The sequence below is a fragment of the Peromyscus maniculatus genome, chromosome 2 (genome assembly GCF_049852395.1).
Source record: "Peromyscus maniculatus bairdii isolate BWxNUB_F1_BW_parent chromosome 2, HU_Pman_BW_mat_3.1, whole genome shotgun sequence".
In the NCBI taxonomy this organism is placed as follows: domain Eukaryota; kingdom Metazoa; phylum Chordata; class Mammalia; order Rodentia; family Cricetidae; genus Peromyscus; species Peromyscus maniculatus.
In genome coordinates, this window is record NC_134853.1 from 162164968 (window position 1) to 162191694 (window position 26727).

General features: G+C 42.5%; 1 protein-coding gene across 2 annotated transcripts in view; it reads right to left on the reverse strand.

The window, feature by feature from the left end:
- Positions 1-271: 271 nt before the first annotated feature.
- Positions 272-26727, reverse strand: part of Pdpn (podoplanin) — a 46947-nt gene continuing 20491 nt past the window's right edge. The window contains exons 2-6 of one of the 2 annotated variants that reach the window (XM_006975446.4): positions 18280-18416; positions 11558-11714; positions 4252-4290; positions 2945-3056; positions 272-1941 (exon numbers count right to left, since the gene is read on the reverse strand). In XM_006975446.4, the coding sequence (XP_006975508.3) occupies positions 1935-1941; positions 2945-3056; positions 4252-4290; positions 11558-11714; positions 18280-18416 (452 nt within the window). In that variant the 3' untranslated portion in view covers positions 272-1934. Of the gene's footprint in view, positions 1942-2940; positions 3057-4251; positions 4291-11557; positions 11715-18279; positions 18417-26727 lie in introns of those variants that run through there. The other variant, XM_006975447.4, reaches the window with a different exon arrangement.

The window sequence follows — 26727 nt, forward strand, 5'->3', positions numbered from 1 at the left end:
CTGTGGTTGTATTTCTTTCCTGGGGATGAACTTCCTGTGACCATGGACACTCTCTCTCCATTAAGTCAACAGGCAGCTGGGTATAAAAGGTATAACCTTGGCCGGGTGTGTGACAGTTTGAGGTCTACAAAGCAAGTTCCAGGACAGGCAGGGCTACATGGAGAAACCCTATCTCAAAAATCCAAACCAAAAATAAGTAAATAAATGTTATCATATTAACAGAAATGATATCCAGATCGACAAAAGTGTTCAGTCAAAGGTTGGACTCATGTTTGTACACAATCATATTTTATTTGAAAAGATGTCTACACTGTATTGGGGACCAACACAGGTGACCAAGACTGCTCAGCCTTGTCCCAGCAGGCACTGACTCTGGTGTGTAGCTGGGGTTGGACTGTTATTTTTCACAGTGAGGGTGGTGGGATGGAGGTGGGAAGGGAAAGAGAAAAGAAAGAAGAAATGAGCAATGTTTCTAGTTTCAGTTTGGAGTCTGACTGAGGAGAAGGAAGACAATTCACTCACAGGACTCCTGTAATCTGCTTCTCTTAGCCAGCTGATGGAGTATGCAGCCTGCTGGGCCAGCCAGGTTGGGTCAACACACAGGCACATTGGTTTACTTTTCTCCCCATCCTGTGATCTCTTCCTAGACTAGAGGATGTAAAGACTATATAACCACATTTTTAACAAAGCATCTGGCCAGGCCAGTGTTAAATACTATGCAGGAGAAGAACTCTATACATCCACTAGAAAAGAAGGGCCGAGCTAGATGGCAGAGGCAGGGCGTCCCTGGGGTCTCATTATTTTGATCTTTTCGATTGAACCCATGGAAAGATGTGGTATGTCATGAAGACTGGAAGTATCTTTTATTTTAAAATCAGACCTTTACATCCAGCCACATAAAAGCAACTAAGATTATACTAGATTATTTTTGCTTTCCCTGTCTTTCCTCGAGGCAGAAGGCAGATGTTAGATGCTGGTCAGTTTATTTCCTATACCAAAACACACACAGGAGTCTCTTCTGCTTAACCCACAGCAGGACCGAGTTCTGCTCTTGGTCCTACAGCTGCGAAACCTCTGGCATCCTATGACATCCAATAGCTTTTTCAACATCTGGGTTAAGACCTCCACAGTTCAGAAAGAAGCAGCTCATCCGAAGGTTTGAGTCCAGGGAGGTGAGAACATGGCTCCTTAATCTGGGCTTTCCATCACCCAAGAGATGGGGACAGACCTCTGGGCCATCAAGTCATTGTGGTATAGAGATGGTTTAGAGAATTGTAAACAGCAAAGTATCCTCCTGGGAATGAAGCCACAATGGATGCTTCTGAAATGGTCCAACCAGACTCCCTTAAGAGGCCATTCATCATGCCTGAATTTTAAGTTTACACTTGCAACTCAATGACTCAAACACACTTAAACACAGACCCCACTAGGATGGAATGTGTAGATATCAACAGGTCAGCAACTGCAAAAAAAAAAAAAAAAAAAAAAACATGCTTCTTTGACGTAACATTGGAGCCAATGACTCCACAGATTCAATAAACATTTCCAGATTCCTCTGCCTCTTAACATCAGCAGGGAATGACTAGGATGAAGCCATGGTTACAATTGCTACAGCCAATTGTTGATGCCATCTTGGTTACAAGTCAGTTTATGTAGTTTCACTCCATTTTCTATACATGCTGTCTTTTGAATCACCTATTATAAAATTTATATTAAAAATGTCTGTTTTCCAAAGGCATATGCTTCAAGGGGTCACGGCTTGTCATCTGTCTTTCCTTTGGTACTTCTGACAGTGGAGGAGTCACCATGGCAGTGGGTGGGGTGGGCATTCCATGGGTCATCTTCCTCCACCAGCAGAGGACGGGCAACAGGGGAAGTTGGAAGCTCTCTTGTTTTCTGATGTGTTGGGAGAACAGCCGGATCTGCTCAGCTCTTTAGGGCCTGTGAAAATACAGAGAATTATTACTTCTTTTACTGTGGTCGGGACTAGTCACTCCCTGTCCCATAGTCCCTGAGCCTATTGTCCTTTTCTGTGGTTTCAGTCCCAGAACCCTGCACCTTTATTTCCCAGCTCTTCTCCTCTACACCTAACCCTTCCGTAGGCAGGGTCAGGACTCCAGGCATTTCCAAACAAGATTCATTGACAGCTGTATATCAGCACAGCTCCCAGCCTTAGATGACTCATCCTCTCCCTTCCCCACCCATCATACTTCTCTGTTTTTTCTCTGGCGCTGAGTTAAAACATTGTAAAGGAAGTTTAGCAAGGAGTAAGGCTCTTCCCTCCTAAAGTCAATGCCAGAAAGATATAATGGCCTGACCTATGTGGTGGTAGGGTATACAGGACAGGTGTGAAGAAGTGATATAAATACAAAAGACCCGCCCCCCCCACATGCAATTCCTCATCAGAAAGGGAACCTGGCACTGTGACAGGTGTTTTTTTCCCCAGTGCACCTGCCTTTGGTGGCTGGAGAGAGCAAAGAGATTAAGAAGCAAGTTACAGCCGGGCAGTGGTGGCGCACGCCTTTAATCCCAGCACTCGGGAGGCAGAGCCAGGCGGATCTCTGTGAGTTCGAGGCCAGCCTGGGCTACCGAGTGAGCTCCAGGAAAGGCGCAAAGCTACACAGAGAAACCCTGTCTCGAAAAACCAAAAAAAAAAAAAAAAAAAAAGAAGCAAGTTACAACTTGGTTTGGATTTTCCTTCAAGTTTGGATAGTTGGAAAATAAGATGAGAGATCAAATCTGCTCAGACCTCAAAGGAAGTCAGTCTTGGGCTCTAAAGCTAATGCTGACATCTGTCCCTGGGAAATGGCAGAGGCTGCACCTGTGGAGGTCATGGCTTCCGAAGAAGACCTCGTGCAGAGGAGGTTTCTATGCATGCAGATGTTTGAGTGGTGAGCAGGACTGCCTACATTCACATATCACATGCGGGTAAGAGGTTACTTACGAGAACCTTCCAGAAATTTTCCTCATAACCACAACGATGATCCCTCCAACGAAGCCGATAGCTAACAGGACACCGACTATGATTCCAACCAGGGTCACGACTGCCAAGCCCTCTGAATGGAAGGGAAAAGAACCGTGAGTTCCAGGAAGAAACAGATTCAAGCAATAATATGGGCCTGCTGCTCTCAGCAGAGAGTACGCTGAGTCAAGTGCTGAGCCTTTTTCTCTTCTTGATGCCAGGGAGCAAACCCAGGCCTTGAGTGTGCTAGTCAGGTACCGGGCCACCAAGGCCCGGCCCCAGCTCTGCTTGATCCCGTCTTGTGAATCCAGAGGTTTCTGAATCTCTGAATTTCTACACATGACGTGCTGGCTTCACTGTTGATGGGCGTGCTTCTTCACAGCTAGTCAATGACAAAAGCCCCAGAAAACTCAGACTAGAAGGCACTTATCTCAACATAACAAAGGCTCTGCATGACAAACCTACAGCCAACATTATTTAAGTGGGAAAACCTCAAATTATTTCCATACCAATGAAGAAAAAGGATGCCAGCTTGCCATTAAGTAAATACACTCTGTGTGTGTGTGCATGTGTGTGTATGTGTGTGAGAGAGAGAGAGAGAGAGGGGAGAGAGAGAGAGAGAGAGGAGAGAGAGAGAGACTGTATGTGTGTGTGTGAGAGAGGGAGAGAGACTGTGTGTGTGTGTGTGTGTGTGTGTGTGTGTGAGAGAGAGAGAGAGAGAGAGAGAGAGAGAGAGAGAGAGAGAGAGAGAGAGAGAGAGAGAGAGAGAGAGAGAGAATATGATTTATGTAGTACTGGGTCCCATACTATCCAAGTGCTTTACAACTGAACTATGCCCCTAGTCCTATTGCCTTTCAAATCTATGGAATTTCCTTTTCTCTCTTAATAATTAGAACATTGAAGTTGCTGAGCCTGGCACAGCAGTCCTACAATCCCCGCTACCTGTGGAGATGAGGCAGGGGGATTGCAAACTCAATGTCAGCCTGGGCTACAGAGCTGCCAGCCCGGGCGAGCTTAGTGATACTCTCTCTCAAAGTAAAAGTTCCAAGTGGGCTGGGACTGTTACTTAGTGGTGGAGCATTAGCTTAGCATGCATAAGGTGCTGGGTTCAATTCCCAGTACTTCAAAAAGCAAGGAAGGAAGGGAGGAAATGCATCGTCTCTCTTTCGGAAGATGGTCCATTCTGTTCTTGTTGACTGAGATCCAAGAAAGGATGGAATTCCTCTCAAAAAAAATTAGGTTCAAAGAAACCTTTTTATCTCCCAAAGGAAGACCAAAATCTCATTTACCTTTCTTATCTGTTGTCTGTGTTTCGTCAGCTGTGTTATCTGGAAAGGGGAAAACGCAATGATAGAAAAGTATTAGGATTTAATGACTATAATTTAACAGTTGGCAGATGAATTTACCTTAAGTGGAATGTAACAAAACATATGCAAAGAGGGTAATTTCCTCAACAAACCTGCTAGAAGGTTGGGAAGCCAGCTCTGACAGATTGCTGTCTTTGTAACTATTATCAACAATTTTCAACTGTTACTTCCCACCTACAGGTTCTCTGTACTTTTGTACCCATTGGATTTTATCCTATCTGATTTTAAGAGTCAAGGCCACTGAGCCACAGAGCTGTGAAATAAAAGGTTGGGAACTTTGGGACATTTGAGTGAGCAAAAGAATGCAGCTGTGGCTACTTCACCTTTTATCAAGATTCTGGAAAACATAGAAAGTGGTGAAGAAGGTCATCTAAGCATTTCTAGAGCGGATTTCTAATTTGGGAAGAGATGGCCTGGGCTGTGAAGCATCTCCTGCCATCTATTCCTCTGTTCTTTGGTGGTCAGATCTGTCCTTCATGGGGCAGCAGCCTGCCCTGCTAGACTGAATGAAAACTGGTCCTTTGTGACCTCCACCCCTGTTCCTTGAGGGTTTCCACCAGCATTTCTAGTCCAGCCTGACAGCCACAATACACACACTCTCCACATGATTTCCTTGTGGAGAGTTTCCCACGACTCCTATTTTAGAATAAAGGTGCTTTACTTAGTTTCTCCCACTATCCATTTTACACACCGAGTCCTTAATTCTGGAGTTAAGGGTGGCTATTTGCCTTGGCTGCAGATGATATCCATGATCCGTTGAGGAACTGGAGGCAAGGGAAGATCAGATGTTCCCCTAAAACCTTAGCTCACAGCTTTCAAAAATAACCTTAGAGCAGTGTTTCTCAACCTGTGGGTTGCAACTCCTTTGAGGTCGAATATCAGATATTTACATTACAATTTATAACAGTAGCAAAATTACGGTTATGAAGTAGAAATGAAGTAATTTAATGGGTAGGGATCACCACAACATGAGGAACTGTATTAAAGGGTTGCAGCATTAGGAAGGTTGAGAACCACTGCTCTAGAGTCAATAGTTTTCAGAAAAACTGGCTGTGATGTGATATGTATTGGGAGAGGAAGGTTTTCATTCATAGTTCTTGGCTCATGACACCCTCCCTGAAGCAAGCCATATACACTAGAATTCTTCTCCAAGGCAGACTATAGAAGCTTTACTCTCAGGCTAAGGATACAGTGCAGGGATAGAATGCTAACTTAACATCCTTACATGCCAAGTGCATCTCAGACTTGATCCCCAGCCCTGCATATGGGAGAAAAAAGTCCTAAGGAAATGTAGTGGATGTGAAACATCCCCAATAGGCTGATGAGTCTGACGCCCCGTTCCTCACCCCCCACCTCCCGCCCCGCCATTGGTGGTATTGTTAGGGAAGTTGTGAAATCTTTAGGGGCCAATGCTTTGCTGGAGGAATTTGGTCACCAAGGGCAGGCTTGAGATTTAGAACCCAGCTTCAGTTCCGGTCTACACTTTGTCTCCTGTCTGCAGATACAATGTGACTAGCATCCTACCCCTCCTGCCTCCATGCCTTGCCTGCCATGATGGGCCATATTCCTTTGACCTGTAGACCAGAATAAACCCTTCCTCCCTGAAGCTGCTTCTTGTCAGACAGTTCGAGCCAGCAAAGAGGAGAGTAATTCATCCAAACTCTAATCTCCCCCACAGTTTTCCTATCTTGGAACAGACCACAAAGAAATTCTCTCTCCTTTTGTAAGTTTTGTTTGGTTTGGTTTTTTGAGACAAGGTTTCTCTGTGTGACAGTCCTGGCTGTCCTGGAACTCACTTTTGTAGACCAGGCTGGCCTCAAACTCACAGAGATCTGTAGGATATAGATATGATAGGATAAAAGGGTAAATTATTGAATCTAGTTTTAAAAAGCAACAACTCATTTGAGATATTTTACATTGCTATGGATTTTAATTTATTAATACAAATTTAGGGTTAATTTTGTTATACTGTATGTATATTTCTACTCTTGTTTAAGGTACTGTGTTTATGCAATTCATTTAAAATTGTAAAATATAATTAAGAAATACAGATTAAGTCATCTATGATAACCAAACTTATAGTCATGTTAGTTAAGTTTTTTAGGTATACAAAGGTATATTTCAATTAGGTAGGTAATCTTCAAACACTTCAAAGACCTACAGAATATGGTATTTAAAACATTTTAAGAACTTAGACTTGGGGCTGGAGAGATGGCTCAGTGGTTAAGAGCACTGACTGCTCTTCCAGAGGTCCTGAGTTCAATTCCCAGCAACCACATGGTGGCTCACAACCATCTGTAATGAGATCTGGTGCCCTCTTCTGGCCTGCAGTCATACATGCTGTATACATAATAAATAAATCTTAAAAAAAAAAAAAAATAAAAAAATAAAAAAAAAAAAAAAAGAACTTAGACTTTTCTGAACAGTGAGACACGTTTGCTTCTGGCAGCACCAATTACTTCAAAGAGGATGATGGGCATTGAAAACAATGCATTATGGAGTTTGCTTTCTTTGTGGCAAATGTTAGCCACTGGGCAAAAAAGTGCCCTTGCCTCAACTGCTTGACAGGATGCTGTATAAACTGGACATGCAGGACCCATAGGAAGGTGACCACTGAACTTTGCAAGGTGAGATGGTCTTTCAAGTTCCTGCTTCAAAGAAGAAACTGCCAGACACTCTACAAGACATGAACTTAGCCAGAATGAGCAGAACAGCCCTTAAAATTTCCTGCTTCATTGAAAGCTATGCCAGAGACTCTAGGTGTATGGGCTAAAGATAGATGCCCCAATGTTATAAAGGAAATTTGGATGACTGTCTAGGCAGAAAGATGTCTCTGTCATTTCTAGAATTATGGAGGTTGCTTGCCATTCACTTCCTGTTTACTCAGGTAATATTGTATCCTTCTGGGGTCTTTGATGGAGTTGAAGACTAGATAGTTATAGTTATAGTTTTCCTTAGTTGTGATAAAAAGAGAAATTAGATATAAAACTTTAGACTCATAAAACTAGGATAGATAAAATATTTTCTTTAATATTGCCAAATACAAATGGACTAGATATTGTAATTGTAATTCTTGCTTGATAACTGTTTTGTTATATATAAATTTACTATGTTAAAGTTAAAACCTTCCTTTTGGTTAGACAAAAAAGGGGAAGTGCTGTGGGATGTCCTTCTGTATGTTATGAATATGTGTGGCTCCCATTGGATAATAAATACTGTTTTGGCCTATGGCAAAAAAGCTTACAGCCAAAATCCAAGCAGAGATAAGAGAAAAGAGGGGCAGAGTGGAGAGAGATGTGAGCCAAAGGAACAAGATACCAGCAGACTGGTAATGCCATGGCCACGTGGCAACATATATATTAATAGGAATGGGTTAATTTAAGATGAAAGAGTTAGTTAGCAAGAAGCTGAAGCCATAGGCCATACAGTTCATAATTAATATTAACTTCTGAGTGATTATTTTATAAATGGCTGTGGGACTGTGGGGCTAGGCAGGACTGAGAAACTTCAGGCCACAGAGACCCACCTGCCTCTGCCTCCAGAGTGCTGAGATTAAAGGCGTGCGCCACCACCAGCTGCGCCACCACCCTCTTATCTGTGCCACAGTAAGTTTGAAGACCTTCATTACTACAGAGGGGTCCTGCCCCAAGCACTGGACTCTGGGGAAATGAATACTGTACAGAGGAGCCAAGAAGAGTCATAACAGGCAGGCCTACCAGGTCCCTGCCCAGTCTGATAGCATAGATTAGACTGCTTGTTCAATCACAGCTCAGCATGGCTGTCCATACTTTAATCATACCCCTGCAATGCAATCTCCACAAAAACCCAAAAAGAGAGCATCTAGATAGCTGAACACATGGATGACCCCAGAGGGAATATACCCAGAAGAGGGTGTAGAAGTTAGGCATCTCTCTACCAGTAGCCCAGACTAGCTTCTAACTCACTATGCAGCTGAGGCTGACGTTGAAATCCTGATTTTTCTGCCTCCTCTTCTCAGTGCTGGGATTACAAGTATATACCAACATGCCCAACTATTTTTTTTTAATTTTAAAGAATTGCTTATTTATAGAATGTGTTTGCGTGTGTGTGCACCCATGTGAGTTTATATGTACCTTGTGTCTGCAGTGACCAGAAGAGGGTGTGGGATCTCCAGGAACTGGAGTTACTGATGGTTACAGCTATGTGGTTGCTAGGAGCTGAACCCAGTCCTCTGCAAAAACAGCAAGTGTTCTCAAACACTGAGCCATCTCTCCAGTACCCAAGTGCTGACCTGATAGCAGGAAGGCTCAGCAAGTGGGAAAGGCTGCATTTTCTGTTAATTGGCTGCTGAATCACATTGAAAACGAGAAATCCAAGTTTGCGATGTGTTCTAACACTCCTTATTCTTTCCTTGCTGAGGCTGACTTGGTTCTGCCTGGTAGTTAATGTTAGCATTTCCTTAACAGCTTGCAGCAAGGTTTTCATTCACTTCAAGGCACTTTACAGGATGTAGCTCAGTGGTAGAGTCCTTGCCTAGCCATGAGGAAGGTGCCATATTAGATCCAGAGTGCCTTAAAATATCCAGCCACTCATATAAATAAACAAGTCCCCCCACTTGATAAAAACAATAGGAGCAAAATACATATGGCAAGAAAATTAAGACATTAATATGGTTCTGTGTTTTGTTTTGGTTTCTTTTGAGACAAGATCATACTGCACAGCACTGGCTTGCCTGGAACTCACTTTGTGGACCAGGCTGCCCTCAAATTCACAGAGCTCTATCTGCCTCTGCCTCCTGAGTGCCCGGATTAAAGCTGTGGACTATCATGCCTGGCCAACATTAATTCTACATTAAGCATGCAGCTCAGTGGGATAAAGTGCACTTATCATGTACAACCATCACCTTCATCCATTTACTGAGTGTGTGTGTGTGTGTGTGTGTGTGTGTGTGTGTGTGTGTGTGTGTGCGTGCGCGCGCGCCAGGGCTTACACCCAGGACCTCAGCCATGTTAGGCAAGCATTCAGCTACTGAACTACATTCTCAAAACATGGATCCTTCCTGTGGTGGTATTGTGTTCAACAAAATATTGTGTACTCTAATAAATTTATCTGGTGTCAGAGAACAGACAGCCACTAGATACAAAGGCTAGAAAATGGTGGCACTCACACCTTTAATCCTAGCATTCCAGAGATAGAAATCCCTCTGGATCTCTGTGAGTTCAAGGCCACATTGGAAATAGCCAAGCATGGTGACACGCCTTTAATCCCAGAAAGCCAGCCTTTAATCCCAGGGAGTGGTGGTAGAAAGCAAAAAGATATATAAGGCGTGAGGACCAGAAACTAGAGGCATTTGGCTGGTTAAGCATGTGGCTGGTTAAGCTTTCAGGCTATGGAGCAACACAGTACAGCTGAGATTCATTCGGGATGAGGACACAGAAGCTTCCAGTCTGAGGAAACAGGACCAGCTGAGGATCCGGCGAGGTGAGATAGCTGTGGTTTGTTCTGTCTCTCTGATCTACCAGCATGGACCCCCGATAACTCGCCTCAGGTTTGATTTTATTAATAAGAACTTTTAAGATTCCTGCTACACCTTCCCATTACGCAAAAGGGAATCATTATACATACTAAACAATAACTCTTCATTTACCCCTCCCTTAGCTCCTGGAAGCCATCATTCTGCTGTCTACATCTATTGATTTCAGCCCTTCTAGGTGCCTCGTGCAAGTGGACTCAGACCACATAATCCTTTGTGCCTGGCTGAACTTGCCTCGCCAATGTTGTAGCATGTGTAAGCATTTTTTAAAAAATATTTATTATTTTTATATACAAGTACACTGTTTGCATGTATGCCTGCATTACAGAAGAGGGCATCAGATCCCATTATAGACAATTGTGAGCCACCATTTGGTCACTGGGAATTAAACTCATGACCTTAGGAGGAACAGCTAGTGCTCTTAACCACTGAGCCATCTCTCCAGCACATGTGTAAGAATTTATTTCTCTTTTAAAGCTAAGTAATATTCCACTATGTATACATATTATATTTTTTATCCATCCATTTGTTCATGAATACTGAGTTGCTTCCATGTGTTAAATATTGTGGTATGTACACAGGCATTCAAATGTGAAAGATTTTGTTTTGTTCTTGAGGCAGCATCTCATGTAGCCACTTGCTATTGTTTTGATTTGTCAAATAAAGTCTTACTACGTAGCCCAGGCTAGCCTCTAATTTGCAACCCTTGTGCCTTAGAATGTGAATGTTATGGACATGTACTACCACACCTGGATCTAAAATCATTTTTTAAATCCTTAGAAGTATTGTAGAGTTCTTAAAGTCATGCTGGCAACTGGATCTGGAAGTAGGCATTAAAGAATAACACACAACATTCATTTAGGCACAGTGGTGTATGTAATCCTAGCACTTGGAAAGTAGAGGCAAGAGAATCAGAAGTTCAAGGCCAGCCTCAGCTACAAAGTCACCAACCTAGATTGCAGGTTGCAGGCACCAACCTAGATAATGCACACAATCCAAAGTCTTGTGGGTCTGACTTACAATAGCCATAAGGTAAAACAGAAAACTTCAGTGTAGAATTACTACTCGAGTGTCAATACAAGATTCTTTAAAAATTGATATTATTTATTTATCCATTCATTTATTTAGCTGTACATATCTGGGCACTGTGCTGTAGTGCCCTGCAGAAGACAATTTTCGGGCTTTGATTCCCTCCTTCATGTATGCTCCAGGGATTGAAGTCAGGCGGTCAAGCTTGGCAGCAAGCACCTTCCTGCTGACCTACTGAGCCATAGGACCTGTCTTACATGAGATGTTTTTTCCTTTTTAAATACTTATTTTACTTTCGTTATGTGTTTGTATTTGTGTGTGGCACCTTAAGAAGACAGAGATGTTGGGTTTCTCAGATCTGGAGCCACATAAGGTCGTGAGATGCTGAGAACTGAACTCTGAAAGTATGTGCTCTTAGCCACTGAGCCACCTCTCCAGGTGCCAACACAAGGTTCTTAACAGGGGTCAGCAATGCAACAGCGGGAGCCAGTGACTGGCCCTTGCAGGGGGTTGCCACTAGTTATCATTCAAGGTCCAGAGATAGCCCCAGAAAGCCAATAAACAAAAGCTGATATTGAGTTCTGTACCCAGCACACAAAGCCTGGTATGGAATTTGTACTCTCATTCCCTCACGTCCTCTGCTTCTTCTACTGAGGGGTTTCATGGATCATGTAAAAGTGGACCCACCTCTGTTGGGGTGACTTGTTTCCTTATCCGCAGAGTGGCTCGTCACCATTTTGACAGTGGTTGTACTCTTATGTTCTTCGTGACCACGATCTGGGATGGCTGGGGTTGAGATATCCTCAATGGGAAACTTTGTTCTACTCTCTCTCTCTGTTGATACCTGTTGGAAGTGAATGAGGCAAGAGAAAATAAAGCCGGAGGTTTGAAATGTACAGTGTCTGTCTCCAAGTAGGAAAGGTTTTAAGGTAGCATACATTCAACAAACACAATTATAAATTCCAGATGGAAACAAACAAACAGGGTGGAGATGGGAATAAAACCAAGTTCAGGCCAGAAATGAACTTTAAATGTTCGCCATGCAGACTTCCTGTCCCTTAGTGCTTTCAAAAACACTGGCTCACTCACACATAATTTTTTCTCTCCTTGGAACTTGAGTAACACTTTCCTCTCTTAACATTGATTTGGCAGAACTGTGTGGAGGAGGAGAGCTCACTGTCCCTGATAGCTTGCTTTGTACCAGGCCCTTTAAATACGTTCTCAATATTCTCAATACACCACAGGCAACTTTCTAAAGTAAATCCAATGAACAAAGCTGAAGAGATTTCATAATGTGAGCTGACTTCCTGCAGGAAAGATTCCTCACAGCCATTCCGTGACAGTGGAAGGCTAGGAAGTGGTTCTGGTGTTATGTGTAAATGTATGTAAGGGGGGGGGTGGACTGTTGTGGAATATCCCTTTACACTGTGTAAAGATGTGTCACTGTGATTGGTTTAATAAAGAGCTGAATGGCCAATAGCTAGGAAGAGGTTAGGCAGGACTTCCAGGCAGAAAGAAAAGAAGAGGAGAAGAATCTAGGCATGAGAAAGATGCCAGGAGATGGAGAGGAAGCAGGAGGTGCGAGATGGAAGAGAGGTAAAAAGCCAGGAGAAAACATAGATTAATATAAATGGGTTAATTTAAGTTATAAGAGCTAGTGGGGCAAGCCTAAGCTATAGGCCACACTTCCATAATTAATAATAACTAGCTGTATCATTTTTAGTTAGCTGGCATCCCAAAGAAAAATCTATCAACACTATGGTGCTCAATGTGGGGCTTAAATGGCTAAACATAGGGCCTGAGAAAGCTAAGACAAGTTCTTTATAAGGAGCCAAATATAGCTTCCTAGTCCTGCATTCTCTCAGGAGGCTTAGTGCTTAGGGAAATATAGAGGGACAGCTACCCGCTGTTGTCTGTGGGCTGGAGCTGGCCACCAGCACCATGGCCCACGCTGTGGCTGACACAGCAGTTTAAGATTTGTCTCACGTGGTCAGAGAATGCTACAGGTACCTAGTAAATCCAGATCCAGACACAGAAAATCTCTAACAAGGTACAATACGTTTAAAAATGTGCTTGGATGCTAAAGAAAGAAAAGAAAATGGGTACAGACTGTCATTTTTAAAAGTTTAAAAATGATGAAGTAAAGTCTTTAAAGAGAGAATAAAGTAATATAAAAAAATTAAGCCATATAAGGATGAAAAATATTATAACACAAGGAGTTTGGACCCTATATGGAGCTTTATTAATTTTGAATTTTTAAATGCTAATGAACAGAAAACAGCAGCAGCTGAGATATTGGATTATGAAAGGGACTGCTAAATTAAACCAGCCTATATACTTTAGAGATGTCTTGGCTTCAGAATGGAAGTTGGGGAATGTCTTGTGTTGGGGGAGAGGTTGTGCTTTAGTTTCCACAGGAAACAAAAAGCTGTGGATTCCTTCAAAATTAATAAAGATTGGATTTGACTGGGGGAGACCACCTGAGGATCTTGGCTACAGGCATGAGGGAAGAAGCCAGGACAGACTACAGGGCAGGTGACATGTATGCTGATCCCAATGCATGGGAGCAGCTCTGAGGCCGGAGGAGACATGGTAAATCTTACAGAATCCTTATGACTTATTATTATCTGCCATCCTTTCATACGGCATGGATAGAGGTTTGGTTATACAGTTCAAACAAGCATAAAGTTGACAGATACCTTTTACCTGCTCAAACATAAACCAACAACAAAAAAATCTTTAGCTGACTTGTGCACAATGCACATTCCATACTTGTGTTAATGCAAATATATGTTACCTTTCAAAGTTTGTGTTTTCAGAAAAAAAAGGACCACACACCAATAACGACAAGCAGGCCAGGTATCTAGCCTCTCAAAATGCCTCTCTTACAATTTCCTCAAAATTCTGCATCCAGAACAACTTCAAATCTGCTAACTGAGATGGTCCAGCCTCAGCCAAGATTTCAGATAAGCTCCATACTTTCTCATCAAACAGAGAATGGACAACAAATGATACAGTTAGCTCTCCCAGGACTTGATCATTATCCTAATTTCCTCAGGGTCTTCTTGTTGCACGAATTCTAAAATTGGGTGCCTCGTTGGGCACCAGATGTAGTACGAAATCTAATAGGTCTTTTAATAAAAACCTAGAGCCAGATGTTGAGGTAAATGCTGAAAGATCAGAGCAACAAAGGAACAAGGCACTGCCATGTCTCACCTCTAGGACTCCTCAGCCTGAAAAGGCTTTAGATCCTGTCTCCTCGCACCTTATAAACCTTTCTCCACCCATCCATATCACATCCTTCTTAGGGCTGGGATTAAATAAAGGTGTATGTGCTTCCCAAGCAAAGGCATAAGATCTCAAGTGCTGGGATTAAAGGCGTTTGATTCCCAAGTACTGGGATTAAAGGTGTATGCCACCATTGCCTGCCTCTGTTTTCCCTCCTAGACTGAGTCAATCTCATATAGTCCAGGGTGGCTTTGAACTCACAGAGATCCAAATGGATCTCTGCCTCCCAAGTGCTAGGATTAAAGGTATGTGCCACCACTGCCTGACCTCTATGTTTAATCTACTGGCTTGTTCTGTTCTCTGATCTTCAGGCAAATTTTATCAGGGTACACAATATATCACCACATTTCCACTTTTTGTCTAAAATAATAAAAGGTTATAAGAAAATATAACATAAGAAAAACTATATACAATAAGTATATACATTATATACAGTCAAGAATTGCATTAACAATGCCCAGTCCATAAACATTTTTGAAAAATTCAGAGAAAATGCTCCATTATCTATCCTATTTTGGTGAGTCCAAAATGTTGTACCTAACTCACTTTCTATCTTAACTTGTATTACCAACCCCAAACTATCTTTTGATGTCTTTCAAACTTACACACTTTATACCTCTTTAGTGAGTTTCTTTTCTGAATTTTATTAACAAGAAAACTATAACTAATCTTCAACTCCCTCAGAGACCCAAGAAGGAAATAATATTAACTGAGTAAGCAGGAAGTGCAAATAAGCCACTTCCAAAAAATCTGAGAATTGACAGAAACAGCTGGCTGCCCTGGACACCCAAGGTCCCTCTACAATGTTGGGGCATCGTCTTCAGCCTACAGGACTAGCACATCTGACAGACTTATCTATGAAATAGGAGTTTTCTAAAGGGCTGTCCTACCTTGTCTTGGCAAACTTCAGCAGTCCTTTCTTTTGTTTCCTGCTTGTCCATTTGGACAGCATACTGTCAGCAGTCAAGGCAAGGGCATTTTCTTGCCCAGTGGCTAACTTTTGCCACAAAGAAAGCAAACTCCATATAGAGTTTCTTTGATGTCCATCATTTGCTCTGAAGTAGATTGGTGCTCCCAGGAGCAAACATGTCTCATTGTCATAAGAAAAGAATCTATGTTATTAAAATATCTTAAATGCTATGTGTCTGTAACTCTCTAAAGTGTTTGACCTTGAAAACATACCTAATATGACAACAAGCTCAATTGTAATAGGTGAACACTAACTTGCATTTCTTTATACCCTAATTAGTTGGTAATAATAACTTTCAAGGTCTAGTAATATGCATTTTATTGTTAAATTAACTGTATAGGTACAATACCTTGAACAAGATTAAAAATATATCTGAAGTATTTTCTAACAAAATTAATCTCAAATTTGTATACAATATACAAAAATCCAATCCAATGTAAAATATTTAAAACAAATAGTTGCTGTTTAAAAGTAGATTTGATTATCTTCCTTTTTGTCTTGTCATATCCATATTTTCCCTTTTTTCTTTTCAGAATAGATTAAATAATCTACCCTTTTATTCTATCATTTCTATATCTCTTTTTTTAGAGTAGATTTAATAATCTACCTTTTTATCCTGTTATTTCTATATAATACATTTCTATATCATCCTCTAAAGATGTCATTGTCCCCAGACAACAAGAAGCAGTCTAGGGAACATGATGCTCACATTCCCAAGAGGTGGGGTAGGTGGTTTTTGGTTGTTTGATGGGTTATGGATGTTTGTCATCATTTAGGGTGGTTGGTTACAAATTGTTTCTGGTCATGGTCAGGGAGAAAACTAAACAAGGGAGATTAAATTCAGGGATCGCTTTCTGAAAAGAAAAAGGGAGACGTAGTATAGAAATGATGGGATAAAAGGGTGGATTGTTGAATCTACTTTTAAATAACTACTAGTCTCAAATATTTTACATTGGTATGGATTTTTGTATATTGATACAAACTTAAGATTTATTTTGTTTATATGTGTGTGTGTGTGAGAGTATGTTTCTATTCTTATTTAAGGTATTGTATCTATACAGCTCATTTAAAAATGTAATGTAAAGTTCTAGTCCTTGAAAGCTATTAAAGATAATTAAAAAAAAAAAAAGACAGGTTAACAGTTAGTCATCTATGACAATCAAACTTGTAGTCACATTAGGTATGTTTTCATGGTCAAACCGATATATTGTAGATAAATACATGGTCTCTTCAAACACTTCAGAGATGTACAGAATATGGTATTTAAGACGTTTTGATAACCTAACGCTTTTCATGACAGTGAGACACACCTGCTCCTGGCTGCACCAATCTGTTTCATAAAAGGATGATGGACATCAAAGAACCTCCATATGGAGTTTGCTTACTTTGTGGCAAAAACTAGCCATTTGGGCAAGAAAATGTCCTTGCTTCAACTGCTGACAGTCTGCTGTTCAAACTGGAAAAGAGGACACAAAAGAGAGCAACTGCAGAACTCTGCCTGGACATGGTAGGACAGTCCTTCAAAAATTTCTGATTCACAATAAAGTCTATCAGATATTCTAGGTCTCTAGGCCACAGGTGGATGCCCCAACATTACAGAGGAGCCTTGGATGACTGTCCATGCTGCCAGATATATCCATCCTTTCTTAGTTTTGGAAGTTGTTTGCTCTGCACTTCCTGTTTACTCAGATAATACTGTATTCTTCTGGGATCTTTGATGGGGTTGAAAACCAGACAATTATAATTACAGTTTTCCTTAGTCATGATAGAAAGTAAATTAGGTACAAAACTTTGGACTCATCAAAAGAGGATGGATAATAGAGTATTTTCTCTGAATTTGCCAAATACAAATGGACTGGACACCGTGAATGTACCTGGTATTTGTTTTTATTGTTTATAGTTTTATTATATTAGAGTTAAAACCTTTCCTTTTTATTTAGACAAAAAGAAGGAAATGTTGTGGAATATTCCTTTACACTATGTAAAGCTGTGTCACTGTGATTGGTGTAATAAAGAGCTGAATGGTCAATAGCCAGGCAGGAAGAAGTTAGGCAGGACTTCCGGACAGAGAGAAAAGAAGAGCTGAATCTAGGCATGAGAGACACTAGAGAAGATGGAGAGGAAACAGGAGGTGCAAGATGGAAGAGAAGTAAAAAGCCATGAGACAAAACAGATTAATATAAATGGGTTAGTTTATATTATAAGAGCTAGTGGGACAATCTTAAACTATAGTCTGAGCTTTCATAATTAATAATAAGTCTCCATAGTCTCTGTGTCATTCTTTGTGAGCTGGCAGCCCCCAAACATGTCTATCTGCACAGTGGAAGTGTGTGAATGTGTGTTTGTTGTTTCATGAGACAAGTCTGTCACTGGCCTGGGGCATGCCTATTAGGCTAGACTAGTTGGCCAGCAAATCCCAGAGATTCACATTTCTCTGCCTCTCCAGAGCTAGGCTTACAAGTAGGTACCATCACCTCTGGCCTTTACATGGGTTCTAGGGATTGAACTCAGGTGCTCATGCTTGCGAGGCATGCACGGTACTGACTGAGCAGTTTCCCCAGCCCAGTGCTGGCATTTTAACTTTGTCATTGTTCGTCACTGAGGACAGAGTAAAGACCTGGAGGAGGAGACACATAGTGAAGTTGTGTGGTAGCTGGCTTGAGGCTGTCATGCTCTCTCCTGGTGATCCTCTCCCACATCCCCAGAGACCTACCAAAGCTCCTTGAATCCAGTCCTTTGTAGTTCATTTATTTATTTATTCATTTATTTGACAGAGTCTCATTATGTAGTTCTAGTTGTCCTGGAACTCACCATGTAGACCAGGCTGGCCCATATTTACTGAGATCTGCCTGCTTCTGCCTCCTAGGTATTAAAATTACAGGCATGTGATACTACACTTGGCCTCAGCTCAGGTTTGCAAATACTAAGCTGATTTCTTACTACTTTGAGAAGATGTGGTCTATTGCTCTCAAATTGTCTGTGCCCACCACACCAGCTCTATTGTCCCTAGATGAGACTTGGATGTACCTTCTGTCATGAGCCACACCATTATTTCTTTGTATGGCAGCTGATTTCATATATAAGTATACATCCTACCCCGGCATGTGACAGCCTGCCTTTGGAGCCAACCCCCCTTTCCCTGGACACTCACCAGAGGTACCTTGCCAGTAGGTTCATTCAGTCCTCCAGTAACACCTGTGGTTGCTATTCCCTCTTCTAGACCTAGGGTCTCCATGCCATCTCCTGGACCTGGGGTCACAATATCATCTTCTAGCCCGCCTACAGCCCCTGAAAAAGAAAGGGCAGTCAGGAATGCAGTCTGCAAACGATGTGGGCAAAGCCAATTGGCTGCCTACAGTCACGATTATGTTTCTTATACTGGGTAAAGTGTGGTCCTTTCTGACCTGTCACAGTACCAGGGCCCACACCACTGTCCTTGTGGTGCCTCTGACACACACCATGCCTGGTTGTCTCCACTGAGAAGCAAAGGAAAATGGGATGAAAGCATGGTGAAGCTGCCAGCGAGAGCCGGACAAGAACATGCCTACTCTTCCCTTTTCAAGGAAGGAGCCAGTGCCTTCCCGGCTAATGCATTCAGATGGGCAGAGTATTTCATAGACCAGAAAAACTCCGTAGAAACATCTGAAAAGTTTTCTAGACACACCTGGGTCCATGCTCTGTGCAAACCTACAATTTCCAACAAAAGAGACGTTATGTTCACATTTTACAATCAAACTCTCAGGGTTAGGTGTGTAGCCCAGCAGGAGAACACATGTTTACTATCCCCAAGGTGCTGGTCTCAATTCCCAGGACCAAAACATTAATCAGTCAAAAAAAATTGCATAGGACTAGCAAGATGGCCGAGAAGATAAAGGTGGTTGCTGCCAAGCCTCATAATCTGAGATCAAACCTGGGGCCCATCTGGTGGAAGGAGAGAACCAACTTTTGCAAGCTGTCCTCTGACGGTCACATGTGTGCCATGGCACGTGCCCCTCCTCCATAAATAAATAAGATGCAATAAAATTTAAAACAACAACGATAAAGCCAATTCTCCATTACTATTTAATTGAGATTGCTGTTCATTTGGATAATTAAGATCACTGACCCACTGACCTCATAGACTGATCTCAACTTCTTTTTTTGAGACAGGGTCTCTCTACATATTGCTGGCTGCCCTGGAACTCACTCTGTAGACCAGGCTGACCTCGAACTCACAGAGATCCACCTGCCTCTGCCTCCTGAGTGCCAGGATTAAATTCATGCACCACCAAATTACATATGGAGTCAACAGCACACTTAAAGATTTTCAAGTACCCACAGGATGCTTCGTACCAAAAGCTAAACGTATTGACCCCACTGCCCTAGCTTGTGTGTGTGTGTGTGTGTGTGTGTGTGTGTGTGTGTGTGTGTGTGTGTGTGTGTGTAAGCAGGTATATGCCATGCTGTGTGTGCAGAGGTCAGAGGACAACCTCAGGTGTCAGTTCTCTACTTCCACATTGTTTGAGACACATTGTTTGCCACTGTATACATCAAGCCAGCCGACCTGTGACTTGTGGATTCTCTTGTCTCCGCCTTCCATCTCTTCATAGATGCATGAGAGCTAGAGACGTGCACTACTGCATCTGGCTTTCTGTGGGTTCTGGGGCTTCCAACGCAGGTTGTCATGCTGGCACAATGTGCTAGTTAGTTTCTGCCAGAAACTAGAGTCACCCAGGCAAAGGGAATCTCAAGCTAGGAACTGCCTCTGTCAGACTGGTCTGTGTGTGTGTCTGTAGGGCATTTTCTGGGTTAAAGGTTGATGTGGGATAGTCTGGTACACTGTGGGTGATGCCACCCCTGGGCAGACAGTCCTGGGTTAAGAAAGCAGACGGAGGCCTACATAGTGAGTTCCTGGCCAGCCAGGGCTACACAGTGAGACTCTGTCTTTTTTGTTTGTTTGTTTTTTGAGACAGGGTTTCTCTGTGTAGCCCTTGCTGTCCTAGAACTCACAAAGATTCATCTACCTCTGCCTCCCAAGTGCTGGGATTAAAGGTGTGTGCCACCACCGCCAGAAACCCTGTTTAGAAGAAGAGGAGGAGGGAAGAAGGAAGAAGAAAAGGAGGAGGAGGAGAAGGGGAGGGGGAGAAGGAGAAGGGGAGGGGGAGGAAGAAGGAGATGAAGAAGAGGAGGAGGGGGGGAGGAGGAGGAGAAGGAGGAGGAGGAGGAGGAGGAGGAGGAGGAGGAGGAGGAGGAGGAAGAAGAAGAAGAAGAAGAAGAAGAAGAAGAAGAAGAAGAAGAAGAAGAAGAAGAAGAAGAAGAAGAAGAAGAGTGAGCGAGCCATGGAGAGCAAGCCAGTAAGCAATGGAGCAGTCCTTCTGTCTCTGCTTCAGTTCCAGCCTCTGGGCTTCTGCCTTGAAGCATCCCTTGACGATGGTTACAATCGGTAAGCCAAATAAAGCCTTTCCTCCCCAGATCATATTTTGGTCAATGTTTGATCACAGCAGCAGAAAGGCAAACTAAGACACATGCTTTACCCACCGACTCATCTCCCCAGCCCTGACCCTGACTTGTCTGCACTCACACTTGGATGCATGACTGGGGATTGGTGGACGGGATGAGGCAGCCACAGGTTGAATTCCTTGGTGGTGGGGTGCCACAGCCTGCATCTATCTTCCCAGACCCCATGGGCTAGAAACTGAACCCCCATATTCATAGTCAACAGTGTTTGAAGCTGGGACTTTTGGGGGTTAATGAGGATTAGATGAGGTCATCAGGATGGGGTCCCCAAGAAGTGACTGATGGGTTAGTAAGAGGAAGGTAGATCTGAACTGACACTTGCAATCTTACTTTGACATCTTCTGCAAAGTTAAGACCTTCTGCAAAGCTAAGACCAGCAGATACAGGCACCATGCTCTTGAACTTCCCGGCCTCCAGAGTCATGAGGAGAATAAACGCCTATTCTATACATTACATGGTTGGAGTATTTTGTTACAGCAATGGAAAGTAGATGGACTCAAATGGTGTGAGAGATGACAGTGACCACCTCTAACTGCCTCTATACTAACTACACCAGGGCATCTGCTCTTGATTCACGTGATCCTTTTCACGAGTTACAGCTCTGACTCACTGGCTGTGGGCTTCCTCCCCAGATGGAGCAGCCCTGGAAATGCCATGACTAAATGCAGTTGTGAAAGAAGAGCGTGCATCGGAGGAAAAGGAGGAAGAGGTGCTTGGAAAGTGTCTGGCGTAATTAAAGAGCAGATGTTCATCCACGTCTAGGATGTTGCTCTGATGAGCAATCCTTCCTTCGATACTCGATTTCCCCTCTGTTGAGACAGCCCAGCCAGAAGCACGGCTAATAAATATTTGATCATAACTCCACTGCTGCTGCCAACAGGGTGGGAGGCCTCTGGAGGAATGCTGTTCTGTTCCGGAGCCTTCTCCTTGCAGCTGGCCTCATTCCAGTTGCTGATGGACAGCTTCAGATGAGCTACCTAGCATATGAATCCTTAAAAACAAAACAAAACAAACAAATAAAAAAGCCAAACACCCAAAACCAAACAGAAAAAAACTGTGTCCTGAGGTAGATTGATTCCCAGGTTTCTGAGAAACCACCATATTGATTTCCAAAGGGGCTGTCAGTTTTGCTCTCCCTCCAGCAATGGAACCTGCACGGGACTGACTTAACCCCTCTCCATATATGTGACACGTGTGTAGCTGGTTCTATCTGTGGGATTCCTGACCGTGGGAGCAGGGCTGTCCTTAACGCTTTAACTGGCTTTTGGGAACCTATTCTCACACTGGCTTGCTTTGCCCCGCCTTAATACAGGGGAGGTGCTTAGTCTTAGTGCAATTCGATATGTCATGCTTTGTTGACACCCATGGGAGGCCTGCCCCTTTCTGGACAGAAGCAGAGGGGAGATGGGAGGAAGGAAGGAGAGGAGAGGAGGGAGGGGAAACTGCAGTCAGGATGTAAAATAAATAAATAAATTTAATTAAAGAAAAACTCATAAATTTAATTTAAAAAACCCTCAGGAAAAGCCTTAAAACCTTAAAAACTCAGTGCGTACAAATGGTAGGCCTCCTCTTGTGGTCATTTGCTACTGTGGGCTGAGGGCAGGGATTATGCCTGTGGACTACACAGATGTTTCATGCCCTTTTTCCAGACAAGTAATCCTTACCTAAAAGCTAAGCATCCCATGGGACATCTTTTTCAATGGCATGGCCACTGGTAAGATGCCCACACTCCCATGAGTAAGCCCCCGCCCAGGCTTCTGGAGGCAACCCTGTGAAACTCACAGGGTTTCCCTCTGTCTCTGTCTCTGTCTCTGTCTCTGTCTCTCTGTCTCCCCACACACACACACACACACACACAACAAAGAAGATATGAAATCAGAAAAGGAGTAGTTTGTTAATTTGGAAGAGAATGGAGACTAGAAGGACTTGAGAGGGACCAGTAAGAGGTGAATATGGCCAGAATACACTATCACATGCATGAAAATGTCATAATGAAACCCAGGATCATGTACACTTAATACAAGCTAATAGAATACTAATAGAAAACATTAAAACAACAACAACAAAAAAAAAAAAAAAAAAAAAAAAAAAAACCAAAAAACAAACCTTTATCCCCTGGATTGTATTCAGTTTTTATAAATCATTAATTGTTAAAAAGTTTCCAGGAATCATTCAGCAAAATCATTTTCCATATGATGTCTCTAACTTAAAACAAGCCTTGCTTTAAAAACAAAAGTACTGAATGAAGCTGGCTTCAATCCCTTCATAGAAAGCTCAGTTCACTGAAAGAGTAACTCAATAAAAATTCCTCCTTGTTCTTTCTTCCCCTCAGCCCACAGAGCCAAGTACTGAAGTCTCCCTGAATAGACAAAGCGTGTTTTATGAATGACCGTCAAGATTACGATGCGTGTCTTTTGTCTCTCTGGCCCAGCATTCTTTTTGGCTCCATGGGAAAGTTATCTTTACAAGATTCTCAATTATTTTGGCAGAAGGCTTTCTCTGGTGGAGAGTGTCTCCTAGGCCAGCTGCCGAGTTTCCAGCCAGCAGTTGACATCTCCTTTTCTCTTTTCTTGTGACCTTCAAGCCATGGATTGATGTTTTTGCACTCACATGTCCTCCCTCCTAGGATACACACACCAGCGCACACACATTCAGGACTGCACATCCATGCTCGCATACAAATGCTTATGTAAGTGGAGAGTGAAAACTCTACAATCACAACCAATGCTCACAGCCTGGCTTTCCAGGAAGTTCTGGAAACATCTGTATCCCTTCCCAGTCACCTGAGTACGCTTTCCTGACATACTCAGCTGCAGCTAGCATGGGAGTGAGAATCAACAGAACTTCTCCACATGAGAGAAATCCATCCCTTGGCATTTTTATTGCCATTCTTTAAAAAGCTAGGTCAGGGAGCTGGAGAGATGGTTTAAGATCCCCGGCTGCTCTTCCAGAGGACTCCAGTTCAATCCTAGCACCCACATGGTAGTTCACAACTGTCTGTAACCTTGGTTGCAGGGGATTTGATGCCCTTTTCTGGCCTCTATGGCCACTGCATGTACTTAATTACAAACAGCCACACATATTAAATAAACAAGTCTCAAAAAATTATTTTTAAAAAGCTAAGTCAAAATCTGAACTCTTTAGGAGGAGATAGCTGAACTAATGTATTTTACATTAAGGTTCTTAAAAGGTTTGGAAGCCAAGAACTTAACTGTGCACCAGAATATTGCACACAGTTTGCAGACTGCTGTAAGCTGCTACATGGGTTCTGGAAGCCAAACCCAGGTCCTCTGAAAGAGCCAAACCCAGGCTGTGAGCATGTGCTCTTAACCACTGAGCAACATCACCAGACTCTATGAATGATTTTGTCTTTGTGTATAATTCTAATATAACTAAGTCAACTTTCAAATTTATGGGCTGTCAAGATGAGTCAGTTGGTAAAGGTGCTTGCTGCCAAGCCTGACAAGTTGAGTTCCAACCCTGGAACCCACATAGTGGAAGGAGAGAACCCACTCTTTCAAGTTGTCCTCTGGCTTCCATATGCATGCCATGGTATATAATGCATGCCATGGTATATATGCCCCACCCCCAACAAACAAAAAATAAATATACAAAGATTTGCTGTGGGATGTCTTTCTGTATGTTGTAAATATGTGTTGCTCTGATTGGTTAATAAATAAAACTGCATTGGCCTATGGAAAGGCAGCTTAGAGGCAGGTAGGAAATCCAAGCAGATACATGAAGAGAAGAAGAGGACAGGGAGATGCCAACTGCTGCTGAAGATGCAGCAAGATGCCAGCAAACTGGTAATGCCAAGGCCACGTGACAACTTATAGATTAATAAAAATGGGCTAAGTTATAAGAGCGAGCTAGCAAAAGGCCTGCCATAGGCCATACAATTGGTAATTAATATTAAGCCTCTGAATAATTATTTTATAAGTGGCTATGGGACGGCAGGGCAGGCAGGACCACAGGGCTGGGAGGGACTGGAGAAACCTTCCAGCTACAGATTTTCAATAAATTATTTAAGGGGCTGGAGAGATAGCTCAGCAGTTAACAGTGTTTGCTGCTCATGCAGAGGACCCAAGTTCAGTTCCCATTACCCATATTGGGCAGCTCGCAACCACCTGTAACTTCAAATTCCTGGGGATCCCATGTCCTCTCCTGGCCTGAGAGCATCTGCATACACATGACATTCATTCATACACATACACATTAATAAAAATAATAAAAAATAAATCTTAAAAATTATTCAAATAAGAACATATTTGTGTATAGCACTTCTTTCATATTTTTGTTTGCTTGGAGATGGGATCTCACTATGTAGCTCAGGTTGGCTCTAAACTCCTAAAATCCTCCTGCCTCATCCTTCTAAGTGCTTGATTACAGGTTATCACAATACCTAGGTCTGATATTTGTTTGTTTTTAAAGTTGTAGAATTTGATAGCATGTTAAACTGGATATTGTAGTAGATACAATGTTGCAGTCACAAATCTTTAATAAAAATCTTTTGAATGTGTGTTCAGTCTTTTGATTTCATTTGTATTTCTTTAATTTATGATAATGAGTAGTCCCATCTGGCTGCTGACCATCAATGACATTTTCCTCTTATGATATTCCATCTCTTGAGTTTTCTAGCATACTTTTTGCATTATGAATATATTCTTTGTGGGTCTGGGGAATCAGCTCAGTTGGAAAATACTTATTGTGAAAGCATGGGGAGACTTGAGCACTGATTCCCAGCACCTATATAAAAGCTGAAAATGGAGCCGGGCGTTGGTGGCGCACGCCTTTAATCCCAGCACTCGGGAGGCAGAGCCAGGCGGATCTCTGTGAGTTCAAGGCCAGCCTGGGCTACCAAGTGAGCTCCAGGAAAGGCGCAAAGCTACACAGAGAAACCCTGTCTCGAAAAACCAAAAAAAAAAAAAAAAAAAAAAAAAAAAAAAAAAAAAAAAAAAAAAAAAAAAAAAAGCTGAAAATGGAGGTTGGGCAGGTGGCTCAGTGGTTAAAAGCACTTGTCGCTTTTGAAGAGAGCCCAGGTTCAGTTCTCAGCACCTACATGACAGCTCACAACTACCTATAATTCCAGTTCTAGGGGGATCTGATGCCCTCTTCTGGCCTCCATGGTTATTGCACATACATATCACAGACACACACATACACATAAAATAAATACATCTTTTTTTAAAAAACTGAGTATGGTGATGCACATTTGTAACCCCAATGCTGGTGGAAGGAAGAGACAGGAGGATCCCTGGAGCTTACAGGCCAGCCATTGTAGCAGAACTGGAATGCTCCAGGGTCTGTGAGAGACCCTGTCTCAAAAATAGAGAGTACCTAAGGAAGACTCCACACATCAGCCTTATATATGTACAAGTTTTCAGGTATACACACACACACACACACACACACACACAGAGAGAGAGAGAGAGAGAGAGAGAGAGAGAGAGAGAGAGAGAGAGAGAGGATACACTCTTTATATTAGATGCTATAGCCAATTTTTCTACTAGTTGGCATTTGGATCTCTTTTGAAAAAGGCAAGCCCAAGCCCAGCCAGTAATCAGACATCTTATTTTCTCTCTCTGACACCATCCTCACAAAGCCTTGTTTGGACTATGTAAATATTCATGTCTATTTCCCTAAGTCTCTGTTTGCATACTTAACAGTTTGATTGTCTGTGTTTACTTGATGTGGTCCATAAAACAGGAATATGTAGGTATGCCTTACATGACAGGATTCAGTGCACAACAACCTCTGTTAGTAAGATTATAATGGAGCTCAAAGGTGACACCATAGCTGTCAGGTGTCACTGTGCCACACATTCCTCTGTGTCTGTGGGAGGCAAAGTAGAGGGAAGATGTCATATATAAAAGTATGCATGTCTTGGAAAGACAGTCCTTTGCTTTTCTGTTCAAGTGAAGTCAGCAGTCACCATGAAGACAGGAGCCCATGGGGCTAGGAGTGTAGCTCATCTACAGAGTGCTTGCCCAGTATGTCTGGGTTCACACCCTAGTATCACATGTAATAAATCAACAACACTTGCATGCATGCATACAACAAAATGAAAAATAACCTTTTTTTTTCCTGCTGGGTGTGGTGGCTG